Raw genomic sequence first — 16,555 nt, forward strand, 5'->3', positions numbered from 1 at the left:
CCCATGCCACCTCTCATCCTCCCCCCCCCCCCATGCCACCTCTCATCCTCCCCCCCCCCCCCCCCCATGCCACCTCTCATCCTCCCCCCCCCCCCCCCCCATGCCACCTCTCATCCTCCCCCCCCCCCCCCCATGCCACCTCTCATCCTCCCCCCCCACCTCTCCTCCCCAAAGCTCACCCTGGTGGCTGCCTGCTGCCAGTACACCAATGACTTTAAGAGGTTGGTTTACGGCCGGCTAACAGCACGTGGCGGCCTGCCCCTTTAAGCCGCAGTTGTTGTTGTCGGTATCGGCTCGAGAGTCCACCACTAAGAGATGTCTCCTCAGGCCGACCTGCGGAGGGGGGCACAGGGCAGCGGCCGGGGCCGTTCGCAGTGACTCCCTCCCCCCACCCCGGGCCATGTTCCTGTGGAGAAGCCGCTGGGCGATCGGCAGGCGGGCGGCGGCGGCGGCGCTGAGACTGCAGGCGGGGCTGGGGCCTCCCGGGTGGGCCCCGCGGCGGCGGCCGTCGCTCTCCTTCCCTTACCCCGGGCCCGGGAGGAGGTGCCTGGGCCTCGGCCTCGGTCTCGCCTGGTGGCCTCCAGCCCGAGTCCGGCGGAGGGAGGCCGTACCGAGCCCCGGGCTCGCCTGCAGCCGCCGCTATGGAGCCGCAAGGCCGGCGGCTAAAAGGGAGGCCGCGGATCCGTCGTCAGGGGCCGGTGAGGAGAGGGCCGCGTGTCCGGAGCTGGTAAGGAGGGGAGTGTGGGTCCTCAGGGCTGGGGCTCAGTGATCCCAGAGAGAGAGAGAGAGACACTCTCTCACTGACATGATCTGCCTTTACATTACCTCCCTGTCCCCCTGTGTTAACTCAGGCTCTGCCATTAACACCATCCCGTACATCACGTTCACTCCCTCAGGCATAAACTCAACTACACTTCACCTCCAATTCACTTATTCATGCATCCACACAAACTCACTCAATCACTCTGTCTTTACCCTTAGAATAGTTCAATCTCTCACACTTGTCTTTGCTCTTACATAAGAACTCAAACTTAAATTCAATCATATTTTTATCCTTGTTGTTATTCAATCATGCTGCTGTCCTGCTCTCTCTCTCTCACTCTCATTCTCATTTCTTCCTCTCTCACACCCAAACTGAACCATCCTTTACTCTCTCTCTCTCTCTGTCTCTCTTTCTCTCACTCTCACACACACACTTCCACACAAACTTATGCACATCTTTCTTCTCCTCAACACTTTATTCTTACTCCCTCATATACACAGGCTCAACCAACCTTACTCTCTCATGTGGACTTGTACGTAAACTCAATCTCTCACACTTTCTCACAAGGATGCAGACAAAAACTCTTTCACACGTTTTCTCTCTCTGTCTCTCACTCACACTCACCTTTGTGGACTTGTACACAAATTCAGTCGCACACATCATTTCTCTTTCTCTCAAATTCCATTCAGTCTATTGGCTTAACAGCTGGTTTGCAAAGCAGAGTCATGCCAATACTGGGATTAATTCCTGGATCAGTTGAAGGATTCTCCTTCACACCCCTCTCCTTGCATAACACCACCATATGTCTCTTTTTCTCTGATGCAAGAGCAGCCCTATGGTCTGTTAGGACTTTGGTAACTTTACGTTTTTGCATACACATCCTCTCTCACATTCATACACAAACTCAAATCATACAAGTCCTCACTCACTCCCGTTTTCATACAAAGCTCGTTTGCGTTTGTACCTACTCTCTCACTTGCTCATACATAAACTATTTCACGCGTTCTCTCATACACATGCTTAGTCTTTCACATTCAGACACAGTTAATCACACAAATTCTCTCTTTCACCTGTTGTCATACACAATTTCAATCAGACAAGTCCTCACACTTGTACAATCAATCAAATATTCGATTACTATCACATATACAACCTCACTGTCAAACATAAATGACACACGCATCTTTTTTCTTTCACAGATACACACAAACTGTAACAGAAATGTCTTCATTCTTACTCTCCTAATAAACTCAAACACGTTCTTACTTTCACTCTCACGTGCACTAATATAAACTCAGTCACACATGCCCTTACTCTCTGTTAGGCACATAATCACTCATTGAATCAAAGAACACTACAGCACGGAAGAGACTCTTCAGTCCATCAAGTCTATACCACCAAAGCTCAGCTAAATCTACGCTAGTGTCACAGAGCTATGTAACACAGAAATCGGCCCTTCTGCCCAACTCGTCCACGCCAGCAAGGTTTCCTAAACGAAGCTAGACTCATTTGACCAGGTCTCTTTAAACCTTTGTTATCCAAGTACCTGTCCAAACTTATTTTAAATGTTGTAATTGTACTTACCTCTACTTCTTCCTCTGGCAGCTTGTTCCATATACACACCACTGTCTATGTGAAAAAGTTGTCCTCCCGTCCCTGTTAAATTTTCCCCTCTCGCCTTAAACCTATACCCTCCAGTTTTGGACTCCTACCTTTGGGGAGAAGACCTTGGTTATCCACCTTCTTTATGCTCCTCTTGATTTTATAAATCTCTATAAGGTCACCCCTCAGCATCCTATACTCCAGGGAAAAAAAAGTCCCAGCCTAAGCAGCCTCAGTTTATAACTCAAACCCACCAGTCTAAGTAACACCTTTGTAAATCTTTTTTGCACCCTTTCCAGTTTAATAACTTCTTCCTATTGTAGGATGACCAGAATTGTATGTAGTACTCCAAATGTGGCCTCACCAATTTCTTGTACAGCTGTAACATTATGTCCCAATGCCTGTACTGTATGTGAAGACCTAAGACCCTCAAGATGGGCCTCTTGGTTCAAGATCGGTCAAAAGAATTGACAGATGCTGTCTATTCAAAAAGCAAGGGTCATTAGTTTATTGAATTAAGATGAGGCGTTCTTCCTCCAGGCGTCTGGTGGTGAGGGAGCGGCGGTGAAGGAGGCCCACGACCTCCATGTCCTCGACAGAGTGGGAGGGGGAGTTGAAATGTTGGGCCACGGGGCGGGATGTGGACGAGATGCGTTGGAGGGCATCTTTAACCACATGGGAAGGGAATTCCCGCACCTCCGCCCTCAGACCCCACCCCTCCAACCGTAACAAGGACACAACACCCCTGGTGCTCACCTTCCACCCTAATTACCTTCGCATAAACCAAATCATCCGCCGACATTTCCGCCACCTCCAAACACACCCCACTACCAGGGATATATTTCCCTCCCCACCCCTTTCCGCCTTCAGCAAAGACCGTTCACTCCGCGACTACCTGGTCAGGTCCACGCCCCCAAACAACCCACCCTCCAATCCTGGCACTTTCCCCTGCCACTGCAGGAACTGTAAAACCTGCGCCCACACCACCTCCCTCACCTCTATCCAAGGCCCTAAAGGAGCCTTCCACATCCATCAAAGTTTTACTTGCACATCCACTAATATCATTTATTGTATCCGTTGCTCCCGATGCGGTCTCCTCCACATTGGGGAGACTGGGCGCCTCCTAGCGGAGCGCTTTAGAGAACATCTTCGGGACACCCGCACCAATCAACCAAACCGCCCCGTGGCCCAACATTTCAACTCCCCCTCCCACTCTGCCGAGGACATGGATGTTGTGGGCCTCCTTCACCGCCGCTCCCTCACCACCAGACGCCTGGAGGAAGAACGCATCATCTTCCGCCTTGGAACACTTCAACCCCAGGGCATCAATGTAGACTTCAACAGTTTCCTCATTTCCCCTTCCCCCACCTCACCCTAGTTCTAAACTTCCAGCTCAGTAACTGTCTCCTTGACTTGCCCGGACTTGTCCTACCTGCCTATCTTCTTTTCCACCTATCCACTCCACCCTCTCCTCTTTGACCTATCACCTTCATCCCCTCCCCCACTCACCCATTGTACTCTATGCTACTCTCTCCCCACCCCCACCCTCGTCTAGCTTAGCTCTCCATGCTTCAGGCTCACTGCTTTTATTCCTGATGAAGGGCTTTTGCCCGAAACGTCGATTTTGAAGCTACTTGGATGCTGCCTGAACTGCTATCTACTTGTGATCCCACTTTCAAAAGAACTGTGTACCCGACAATACTCCCCAGGGCCCTACCAGTAATTGTCTAAGTTTATATCTGGTTTGTCTTGCCAAAATGCAACAATTCACATTTATCTGCATTAAATTCCATCTGCCATTCCTCAGCTCACTGTCCTAATTGATCAAGAAACCATTGTACTCTTGGATAACCTTCTTAACTGTTCACTATATCACCAATTTTTCCATCATCTACAAACTTACTAATGATGTCTCCTATATTCTCAACAAATCATTTATCTCGATGACAAACCACAGTGGATCCTGTAACAATCCTTGCTGGTTATAAGCCTTCAGTCTGAACAACAACCCTGTACTACCACCTTCTCTCCCCTACCGTCAAGCTAATCTTTGGTTCCCATGTGATCTAACCTCATTAACCAGTCTACCATGCGACACCTTGTCAAAGATCTTTGCGAAAGTATATGTAGATGACGTCTACTGCACTGCCCTCATCTATTGCCTTGGACTCCGTTTCAAAACACTCAACCAAAGTTGAGAGATACAATTTCCCATACAGAAAGTCATGCAGACCATCCCGAGTCAGTCCTTGCATTTCCAAATGCATGAAGATCCTGTCAGAATGTCAGAATCCCCTCCAACAACTTACCACTGACATTAGGCTCACCTGTCTGTAGTTCCCTGGCATTCCATTGCAGCCTGTCTTAAATAATGGTGCAAACTTAGCCACCCTCCAATCTCTGTCACCTCACCTATGGCTGTTGATGATAAAAAAAAATCTTCACCAGGGGCCCTGCAATTTCTTCCAAGTTTCCTGTAATGTTGTGGGATACACTTGATTAAGTCCTGGAGCTTTATCTACCTTTATGTATTTTAAGACCTCCAGCAACTCCTTGCCTGTAATGTGGACTCTTTTTTTTTTCAGGGCATCACTATTTACAGCTTTGAGCTCCTGAGTTTCTGTCTTTTTTTCGTGGTAAATACTGATGAGAAATATTTATTTAGGATCTCAGCCACAGATGATCTTGCTGATCTTTAAGGGACCCGAGTTAGTCTTTTGCCCTTAATATAATTGTGGGATCATAGAAAATTACAGCGCAGTACAGGCCCTTCGGCCCTCGATGTTGCGCCGACCGAAGCCTACCTAACCTACACTAGCCCAATAACCTCCATATGCTTGTCCAATGCCCGCTTAAATGACCATAAAGAGGGAGATTCCACCACTGCTACTGGAAGGGATCAAAAGGGATCTCTTTGGATTTCCCTTTACCTTATTTTACAAAGCTACCTCATGTCCCCACTAGTCCCACCTCCAGCATCAGGCCCATAGTCTTGAATGTTATGATATACAAAATGCTTATCCATGTACTTTTTAAAGGTTGTGAGGTTACCCATCTCAACTATACTCCCAATCAGTTCATTTCCGATTTCCACCATCCTCTGGATGAATATAAAAATTTTCTCAAATCCTCTCTCAACCTCATGCCTTACTACTTAAAATTACACCCCCTTGTTATTGACCTTCTGACTAAGGGGAACAGCTGCTTTTCACTCTGTTCATGCCCCTCAATCGCATACACTTCTATCAGGTTTCCCCCTTAAACCTTCTCTGCTCCAAAAAAAAATGCACTTTCACACAAACATGGCCACAAACATCCTTCTTCTCGCATTCGTATGCAATCTCAATTGCTCACTTTTTCACGTAACTGTAATGGATGTGGGGAATATGTTTCCCCCTTTGGGAGGTCTTAGAATTTGGGGTCATCATTTTAAAAATAAGGAGTGGCTGATTTGTGGCAGAGGTGAGAATTATTTTCTTTGTGCTAAGAGTCTTCGAAATTGTCATCTTCAAAGCTGTTTGAAACTCAATCTGAGTATTCTATAGACAATTAGCTGGTTTCTTGGTAAGAAGTGAGGTGAAAGATTATCAGGATTAGGTGGAAAGGTGGAGTTCAGCTTGAATAATTAGGTCAGCCATGATTTTATTGAAGACTTGTGAAGCTGAGTGGCCACCTGTTGCTCCTAATTCATATATTTAGAAAAACATTGTCTCTGAGAACTCTTTATCCATTTCTCCTGGACAGGGGGGACACATCTTCCTCCTCCCTTGATCTAGCACATGTGTACACCCCTCTGTTGTGCAAATGCACCCTTGCTTTTGCATGTATTCATACACTCAATCATACTCTTACATACTCATTCTCAAACAGATATCTGCTAGTCAGCCTGTTCAGAGATGTTATTACACAATTCTGGAGCCCCTGGGACTTGAGCCCAGGCCTTCTGGCTCAGAAATATACACTCTTATTCTGTAACGTACTGATTGTCTCATAATCACATCCTCATTTTTTACCCTGTTGAGTTTCAATAATGCAAGATGCAAAATTTATCACATAAATTGAGACCATTACATTAGATGGTGAGAAATTGAGCTACCTTTGGGTTGCTGGCCCTGTACCATAACCACTTGGTTAATAAGAACTTGGTTGACATTTAAAACTGGATGTAACGTCTGGTGTTTGCTGCTTTTGAAGTAAAGGAAGATCATATGGAGACACATAATGGAACTGTTGAGTGAAATATTTCAAATTCATCTTCCGGCTAGGTTTGACTTCATTTGGAAAAACAAACTAAAGACTTTCTGAGAGCTGAGTTTTTCCATTGAGAAAATAAGTGCACTTTTGACAGAGATGGCAGTCCTTTTGAATTTGTGCATCTGAATGTTGGAAGGCTCTGGTCATATTATTTGACCAGATGTTTGTCTGGTTCACTGGCTATCACTGAAGAAAAACTTCAGTGATATAATTATATTGAAACAGCAGCTTGCATTTATGTTCACCTTTAATGTGGGAAAAGGCTTCATAGAAGCATAATCAGACAAAATTGGACATTGAGCAGCAGAAGGTAGTGAATTATCAAGACAGGTGACCAGAAGCTTGGTGAAGACGCCCAATTATAGGAAGGATATTATTAAGCTGGAGAGGGTTCAGAAGAGATTTACCAGGATGTTGCGCATATGGAAGGTTTGAGTTATAAAGAAAGGCTGGGACGTTTTTCACTGCAGTGTAGGAGGTTGAGAAGTGACCTTATGGAAGTTCATAAATTAATGAGTGGAATATATAGAGTTAATGGAAGTTGTCTTTTCCCTAGGATGGGGGATTTCAAGATTAGGGGGTGACAGGCGAGAGATTTTTAAGGAGAGATTTAAAAAGGACGTGAGGGGCACATTTGTAACACACAGGATGGTTGGTGTGTGGAATGAATTACCAGAGGAAGTGGCGGATAGAGGTACAATTACAACGTTTAAAAGACATTTTGGATAAGTACATGAATAGGAAAAGTTTGGAGAGGTATGGGCCAGGAGCAGGCAGGTGGGACGAGTTTAGTTTGGATTATGTTCAACATGGACTGGTTGGACTGAAGGGTCTGTTTTTGTGCTGAATGAATCTGTAACAAGGTATGTTTTAAGAAGAAGCTTAAATAAGGAGCTACAGAGATTTAAGGAGCAAAGTTGAGAACTAAAAACCTAGACAATCTCATGCCACAGCCTCTAATGCATTGGGGATGCCCAAGAGATCAGTATTGGAGGAAGACAGAGTTCTTGGGTTGTAGTGTTGCTTTTGGAAAGGATACGACAATGATGGTGTTTTAACATATACAGTTTAGAAATCAGAAATCTTAATTAAATTTGAGAAAACAAAAATGTGAAAGAAATTTCTGTAGACTGTACACACTGATGTTTTAATGTCAGTGTTATGAATGTAAGGACAATTAGCATCTTCCTGCAATGACAGTGTCATATTCCTGGAGCAGTTATCTTGAGATCTTGTCTTTCAAGGCTGAGGGGGTCAATTAAAGGTCTTTATGAAGCTTGTCAAAAAGGTACAAAGGACAGTTTTGTAGGAATGTTTAATAATGCTATTGCAAAATGTGAAATACTAGCTTGTTTTTGTTACATCATTAAATTTTATTGTGGAAGTATGTGAAAGATACATGTCTATATCCATCCCCTTCCCCCTAAACAAAATGAGGCTTTCTTAACTGGTAACCAGGAATATGTTTATCTAAAAATAATACATTATCAATCTTTCTTTATAGTATGAGAATCCATGGACAATTCCAAATTTACTATGCGTGGCAAGGATTGGCTTATCACCGTACTTGGGCTACTTGATTGTGGAAGAAGAATTCAATCTAGCTCTGGGTCTTTTTACTCTGGCAGGAATTACTGATCTGGTGAGTAACTGGCTGTATGATAATTGAACACCCTTTGCCAACTTAACACTGTTTAAGAAGAATGTACCTCTCATTTGCTAATAAAGTGTACAATTGGTTTTTAAGCAAATGCCTCTGTTTTGCATGTTACACCACACCCGTTGAGAATGAAATCTTTTCAGCTTTTTTTATGACAGCTGTGTAGATTTTGTGATCGCAATGATTAATTTGTCAGCTGTTGCCTTTTACTAGAAATATAAAACCCAGTTGCAACTTCTGATAATTGCACATGTCCTGTTAAACACAATTCTTGAAATTGTCAGGAATTCTTGCGTATCTTACAAAGGGTGCTTGAGAAATCACTAGGGTTGACGTGAACTTCAGCTTTTTGGCTGGTAATCTTGGTGTAAAAGAAAAGTCTGCCATGTTGAATGAGGTCTCACTGGAATGTTTAATTATTCATTATTGGTGATAAATAAGTTATCTGATCTCAAAAAGCAAATCTTACCTTTATCCAGTGTCTTGATTATAGCTGAATCATACAATGCCTACAGTACAGTTAGACTGTTTGGTCCACTAAGGCTGCACTGGCCTTCTGAAGAGCATGGTAATTGCAGAGTTCCAGGGATAAAATCGGGTGGGGTATGCACCGAGCCTTCACATCACTGGATACTATAGGACAATTTAGCATGGCCAATCCACCTAACCTGCATATCTTTGAACTGTGGGAGGAAACCCATACAGACATGGGAAGAAAGATAACTGCTGTGCTGCCCTACATACTATAGAAATTTACATTCTATAGAATTTTAACTTTTTTTAAAGTTGGATATTTCATTTTCTAATCTAAGTCTCATTGCTGTCTCTAAAATAATTATAAACGTGAAGGGTAATTTGTGCTTTTTGTTCCCTGGTGTGATGTCTGTGAGACTACATCAAAATGGTTGGCTGCTTAGCTTGTATCATGACATGCTTATCGAATCCCTACAGTGTGGAAACAGGCCATTCAACCCATCCAGTCCACACTGACCCTTCAAAGAGCATCTCATCTAGCCCCACCCTGTCCCTGTATTTCCATTATTTAATCCACCTAGTCCATGCATCCTTGGACACAATGGGTAATTTACCATGGTCATTCCGCCTAACCTGCATTTCTTTGGACCTTGGGAGGAAACTGGAACATTGGGAGAATGTACAAACTTCGCATACAGTTGCTCTAAGCTGCGATCGAACCTGGGTCTCTCACGCTGTCAGGCGGCAGTGCTAACCTCTGCGCTACCATACTGCCCACATAGTTGCTGGATGCTGGTGGTCCTGTTAAGCTGATGCAGATTTAATTAATGTTGAGGCGAGGGAAAGTTACTTCATGATGATTGTGAGGTCTTTGTGAGCAGCTTTCCTTGAGTGCAAGTGCTGTCTCTGTTGCTGAAGACAAAATCTAATCAAGCCATTATTGATAGAAATTTCATCATGGGCATAATAATTAAGTCATTATACATTACTTCAAAAATAACTTATGAAAAGTAATGTTAGATATTCTGAAGAAAATGCATCTTCATAAAGAGTTTTGCATCTGAAAAGAGGAATTTGATTCATAGAAACATAGCAGTATTGGACCATTCAGTTTGATTTTACTCACTATTGTAGATGATGGCTAATTATTTATCTCATGCCATTTTCCCAGACTACCACTATGTCCCTTGATGTTATTACTATTCCAAAATGTATCAAACTCTGTCTTGAACAAACTCAATTACCAAGCTTCCACAGACCTCTGGGTTAGAAAATTTAAGTATTCAGTACCCTCTGAGTGAAGGAACTCTTCCTCATCATCTGCCCTAAATAGTTTCTGTAACTAGCCCTTGAAAAATTTTTGTATGCTTCAGTGAGAACATTAATTAGAGTCATAGAGTCATAGGAATGTACAGCACAGAAACAGAGCCTTCGGTCCAACTCGTCCATGGGTGAACAGACCTCCTAACCTAATCTCGTGCCATTTGCCAACATTTGGCCCATATCCCTCTAAACTTTCCTATTCATATACCCATCCAGATGCCTCTTAAATGTTACAATTGTACCAGCCTCCATGAACACTCCTGGCTGCTCATTCCATACACGCCACCCTCTGATTGAAAACATTGCCCCATAGGTATGTTCTTCTCAATTGTAGAAAATACAGGCCAAGTCTTTGTTTTTGCCAAGTCTCCTTAATGTCATCTCATAGGACTGCCCTGCCATCTATGGAAATTAGTCTGCTGAATCTCTGCTTACTCACTCTATAGGAAGTGTATCCATCCTTAGGTAAGAGGACCAAAACTGCACATTGTATAAGTTGAATTTTATGTGATTAAAACAATAAATCTTTACTCCTGTAGTCAAACCTTTTTTCAATAAAGGCAACATACATTTGCCTTTCTATTTATCTGCTGCCCCTGCATGTTATTTTTCTGTAATTAATGAACAGGAACACTCAGATCCCTTTGGACATCAACACTTCCCGATCTCTCATGATTTTAAAATGCACTGTGCATCTCAGTTCTTCTTATCAAAGTGGATAACCTCCCAATTAACCATTAATATTCCATCTACCATGTTTTTGCTAATGTAACCTGTTCTTGAAACCTCTTTGCATCATCATGATGACATAACTTTCCACCAGTTGTCTGTGTGCGCAAACTTGGAAATGTTGCATTTAGTTTGCATTTCATCCCTACCTCCTTTCTTTAAGTGGGATTACATTTGCAGCTTTCCAGGCAACATTCCAGAGCCTAGAATTTGAAAGATGACCACCAATGCATCTACTATCACTACAGCTAGCTCTTTCAACACTCTGGAATTAGGTTTAATTCAGTTAACTTCTTTAATTCAGTTAATTTTTCACTCGGGTTAATTTATTTTAGTTCTTCATACCTGCTACTCCTTTGGAGCTCTTATTTATTCACGGGATGTGAGTACATTTACACCTCATTCGTAACTGCTCTGGGGAGGATAATGGTGAGCTGCATTCTTGCAATCCTTGGGGTGTAGAAATACCTGTGGTGTTTTTCGGGACAGAGTTCCAGGATTTCAATCCAGCATCAGTGAGGGAACAGCAATATAGTTCCAAGTCAGCATGACCTGTACCTTGAAGGGGAGTTTGCAGGTGTTGGTGTTCTTCTGTATTTGTTGCCCCTGTTCTTTCAAAAGATAGGATTAATGGTTTTGGAAGGTGCTGCTGGTAGAGCCCTGGTGCATCTTGTAGATGGTGCATACTGCTGCCACTGTGCATTGGTTGTGAGGGTGCCCATCAAATTGGTTGCTTTTCCTCAATGGTGTCAGTCCTCTTGAGAATCTTTGGAGCTGCTCTTGTCCAGGCAATTGGAGAGAATGCCATTGGGCTTTAGACTTGTCTTGTAAAGGTGGGACAGGCTTTGGGAATAGATGACCGGCCACTTATTTTTGCATTTGTATTGTTGCTCAAGTTTAGTTTCTGGTCAATGGTGTTGATAGTGGGGATTCAGCAATGGCATAGAATGTCAAGTGAGATTACAGATTTGATGTGTCTTCCTTTGTGAAGACCAGCACATGTCAATTATTTCCTTTTTCTTTATTATTAATATCCTGTTTGTAGCCTGTAATGAACCCACATTTGTCTTTGTAATTCCTTTCCATTTGCATCCCTGTAGAAGTTTTAATTATTCTCATTTGCATTCATATTTTGTAATTCTGTAATTTTTATTTAATCACCAAGCTTGTTCAACATGAATGTACTACTCCTCCAACTGTAACAAGGACAGAATCCCCCGGTCCTCACCTTCCACCCTACCAACCTTTGCATAAACATCATCATCTGCCGACATTTCTGCCACCTCCAAACGGACCCCACCACCAGGGGTATATTTCCCTCCCCACCCCATCCCATCCGCTTTCCGCAAAAACCGTTCCCTCTGTGACTACCTGGTCAGGTCCACGCCCCGAACAACCCACCCTCCCTTCCTGGCACCTTCCCCTACCACCGCAGGAATTGCAAAATCTGCGCCCACACCTCCCCCCTTACCTCCATTTAAGGCCCCAAAGGAGCTTTCCATATCCATCAAAGTTTCACCTGCACATCCACCAATGTCATTTATTGTATCCATTGCTTCTGATGTGGTCTCCTCTACATTGGGGAGATTGGGCGCCTTCTTGCAGAGCGCTTTAGGGAACATCTCCAGGACACCCACACCAATCGCTGAGGACATGCAGGTCCTAGGCCGCCTCCACTGCCGCTCCCTCCCCAGCCGACGCCTGGAGGAAGAACGCCTCATCTTCCTCTTCGGGACACTTCAACCCCAGGGCATCAATGTGGACTTCACCAGTTTCCTCATTTCCCGTCCTCCCACCTTACCCCAGTTCCAATCTCCCAGCTCAACACCATCCTCATGACCAGTCCTACATGCCAATCTTCCTTCCCACCTATCTGCTCCACCCTCCTCTCTGACCTATCACCTTCATCACCACCCTCATCCACCCATTGTACTCTTTGCTACCTTCTCCCCACCTCCAACCCCCTCCCAATTATCTCTCCACCCTGGAGGCTCCCTGCCTTCAGTCCTGATGAACGGCTTTTGCCCAAAACATTGATTTTCCTGCTCCTTGGATGCTGCCTGACCTGCTGTGCTTTTCCAGCACCACTCTAATGTAGACTCTGATTTCCAGCATCTTCAGTCCTCACTATTGCCTAATATCCTGTCGGAAAAAACATCAAAATTTATTTTTATTTTTGTATGTCACGAATTGATTTCTTATGTTTAATTCTGATCAAATTGCTTCTGCCACAAGTGATGATCACTAAGTAGCTAGTATTTCACTGTGTGGAATGTTTCTTCATATACATCCCAAGTTTAAAATAACAAATTCAGTTTTTCCACTGTTTACATTACTATGTAATGTGATGATATATATCAAATTTTCACCTGTTCATATTACATTTCATTAGAAGTTTAGTTATTATGATATGGAAACTTTATAAAAGCACTTCCATTAATTACGAAGTTTTGTTTTTAAAAATAGCATTAGATGAACTATTTCTATATATAAAGTATGAGCTTGTAATTTGTCGATTAACAGTGATATGCAAACTGAAAAAACCCAGATTAAAATGAAAATTCTCATTCCTGTATATAGCCAAAATGGGAGTACACAAACAGTAATAGATCAGTTTTCAATTTCAACGATCTTAAACTTGGATCAGGCATAGTAGGAAGTAATGGATTCCTCAGTTTATTCTGGAAATGAGTTTTCAGGTCCTTGGAACAAGCTGGGATAATTTGCTACTTTCCACTCTAATCTCATAGATCGTTGTGTGTGATGGTGCTTCAAATCTTTAAAATCAGTAATTACCTATTGCCTGTAAAAGGGGCATTTTGGAATTCAAGCAGTTCAAGTATATATTAAATTCACAGGCCCCTTTTTCACCCAAAATGCATTTTTCACCATTGAATCAGTGGGTATATTCTATTCTTGACGAATGTCAGAGAATTGAGTAGCATGATTTGTAACTTTGCTTGTAAAGCTGGATACACCATGATGTTCTATTAAATACCATTTCGATTGGAATGTTTAAACTGTTCTTCATAACTGGCAGATGCATGTAAATATTTTCTTAAAAGTACATGAATACAGTGCCTTTCATAACCTCAGGACGTGGTAGTATCGTATTTTAGGAAGGGTAAATCTGTTTTCATTTACCCTGTTTGGGGGTTACTTAATGGTCAGGTCATTGGAGGGCTCTTACCTACTCTTCTTCAAAATAAGGATATCGTATCTCCAGCTGAGAGGGCAGTTAGGACCTTTTAACACATCATCCAAAAGACAGCAGTTTGGCAACAGGCAATGGTTTAAAATTGGTAATCTCAGCAACAGCTGAAGTAGCAGATTATATTGTTCAATCTAAATAAACAAGTGTTAGATCTTTGTACACCAGGTTTCCAATTAATATCTTTGGAAAAGTATTACTTTCCAGACATCCTTTGCCTCATTGTCCAATGATCACTGATTGAATTACATCTTCAGGCATGTGCTGAAGTTAAAGCATAGACGTTGGTTCTATCAAGCGGCTTGTAATCAAATTGCCTCCTTAATTTTGAAAAATGATCCAGGTATTTAACTACTTCATACCTTGATAGGGTAGTCAGTGAAGCTCTGCAGTGATCACCACTTGATATTATTAATGTTACTGTAAATCACAGATGTAGTGCAAAGAAGCCGAGTTAATATGGTAAAACATTTTTTAAAACTGTAACAACTTTTATCTCTCATATAAAGGGTGGAATGTGCTTGCAGGTTGAAACCTGCATGCTTTGTTTTGAGTTTATACATAACAATCAATCCCTGTAAAAAACTGATGATGTTTCCAGAGACCTCAACTTATAAATTATGCATAATATAATTCATGTGATTATGAATGTAGTTTCCCAGTCACCAAATGCTATTTGTTCATTGTTTTTTCTTATGAATCTGGAATGAAACATTTGAGTATCTATTTAAAAATAAAAGTATGTGCTATCATGCAGTTTCATGCTTTTAAGTGTGAGCTTTAGGGCTTGTGACGATGCTGTTCTTTTTAACATGGTTATGCTGTCCTTGGCTTCCTTTTTCAGAGAGCTCGTAGAAGCAGTGATTCCGAAAAATGGGTTTAACTAATTCAGAATGCTTTCATATTAAAAAGACTTGTACAATGAAAGGGGAGTGGCCAGTTCTCCCAGATCAGCTTTACTCTGGTTTGGTTTTAGCAACCTGGCTGTTCACCGAAAGCAGATAGTTGTTGTGAAGCTGCTAGATCCAAAGAAGCAGGTCCATGCTTAAGCTTAGAATACCTACAGTATGGGAACAGGCCCTTTGGTCCAACAAGTTCACACTGACCCTATGAAGAATAACCCGCCCAGATCAAGTTCCTTATTTCTGTACATTTCCCCTGACTAATGCACCTAACACTTTTGGCAATTTAGCATGGCCAATCTACCTAACCTACACATCTTTGGATTGTGGGAGGAAACCAGAGCACTCAGAGGAAACCCACACAGACACAGGGAGAATATGCAAACTCCACACACACAGTTGCCCGAGGCTGGAATTGAACCCAGGTACCTGGTGCTGTGAGGCTGCAGTGCTAATCTCTCTCTCTCTCTCTCTCTCTCTCTCTCTCTCACACATCTCCCCTGTCCGATTTCCTTTCTTTAACAAAGGGATGTTTATGGAAATTGTTACAAATATTTGGAACAGCATTAAGCTGGGATAATCAGTTGCAATTTCTGTTATTCTGTATTCTTTTCTGTTTTGGCTGTGTTTCATCGGGTAGTCTTGAAAATAAATTATGTTTTGTTTACAAGGTTTGACCAGCTGCATCACTACTGGAATATCCATTTTCCACCTGCTTAAACAACCAGCAAAGTTAGAGTCTGGGCTACTTTCTTGAAAAGTTTTGAGGGTGTCTGGTCTGGTCCATAACAGCCCTTATTTTTCCATTGGCTGATTTTTGTGTCCTTTCCATCTTGTTTTCTGTTTGAGCTTTGGAATACTTGAACAAATGATCAAATGCTGCAATGAATCCCTAGTTTCAGTAAAGAGTTATTTTGGCATTCCATGGAACAGATAATTAAATTAACGCAAAGAACTTCAGAAAGCTGAAACACATTATAAGTACCTGAAGGGTCATTGGACTCAGTGTTAACTCTGTTTTCTCCCCTCAGATTACGCCAGACCTGCTTAGTTTCTCAAGTGATTAGTTTTCTTGTTACTAAATTAATAGTTTGCAAAAACTAATAGTTTTTAATTTGTTACTATTGATGCCACCACAATATGATGAAAGTCAATACTGGGATCAAAAGGAAAAATAATCATCCCAGTGATAATGTGTGTTGTTAGGAATGTTAAACAGAGCTCGCAAAATTATTTGTTATCTCTTATTATTGACCCTGAGCATACCATAAACATGTGCTGAGTGGCTGAAACATATAACCTCTCCAGTATTTTAATACATGGCTGTAAGGTTTGTTTAAAGCAGGATATTTCGATGCAATGAATTTGCAATCCTTTTCGAAAAGAATACCTCACCCTAAGATGTGACACCATCCATGGAAAGTTTGCCTTTGTTTGAATTTGATATGTATCTGTGCTAATTTATGCAAACCATGTCTTATTTGCACCTTGCATCAACTTCTATGAATGCACTAAGGAAGAATACGCTTACTACTTCATTATACAAGTGAAAGAATCCTCCTCCTTCAACCACTGTCCAAGCCTGTTAGAATTTGAAGTAGGGTTGTTTTCTAGGCAACTGCTGAGACATTGTGAAT

At 42.4% G+C, this 16,555-nt stretch overlaps 1 protein-coding gene across 1 annotated transcript in view; it reads left to right on the forward strand.

The window, feature by feature from the left end:
• Positions 1-228: 228 nt before the first annotated feature.
• The window catches only part of crls1 (cardiolipin synthase 1), a 58,996-nt gene continuing 42,669 nt past the window's right edge, over positions 229-16,555 (forward strand). The window contains exons 1-2 of the mRNA XM_072581454.1: positions 229-727; positions 8,124-8,261. Coding sequence (XP_072437555.1) covers positions 401-727; positions 8,124-8,261 — 465 coding nt within the window. The 5' untranslated portion in view covers positions 229-400. The remainder of the gene's footprint in view (positions 728-8,123; positions 8,262-16,555) is intronic.

This window comes from Chiloscyllium punctatum, chromosome 11, assembly GCF_047496795.1.
Source record: "Chiloscyllium punctatum isolate Juve2018m chromosome 11, sChiPun1.3, whole genome shotgun sequence".
Lineage (NCBI taxonomy): Eukaryota > Metazoa > Chordata > Chondrichthyes > Orectolobiformes > Hemiscylliidae > Chiloscyllium > Chiloscyllium punctatum.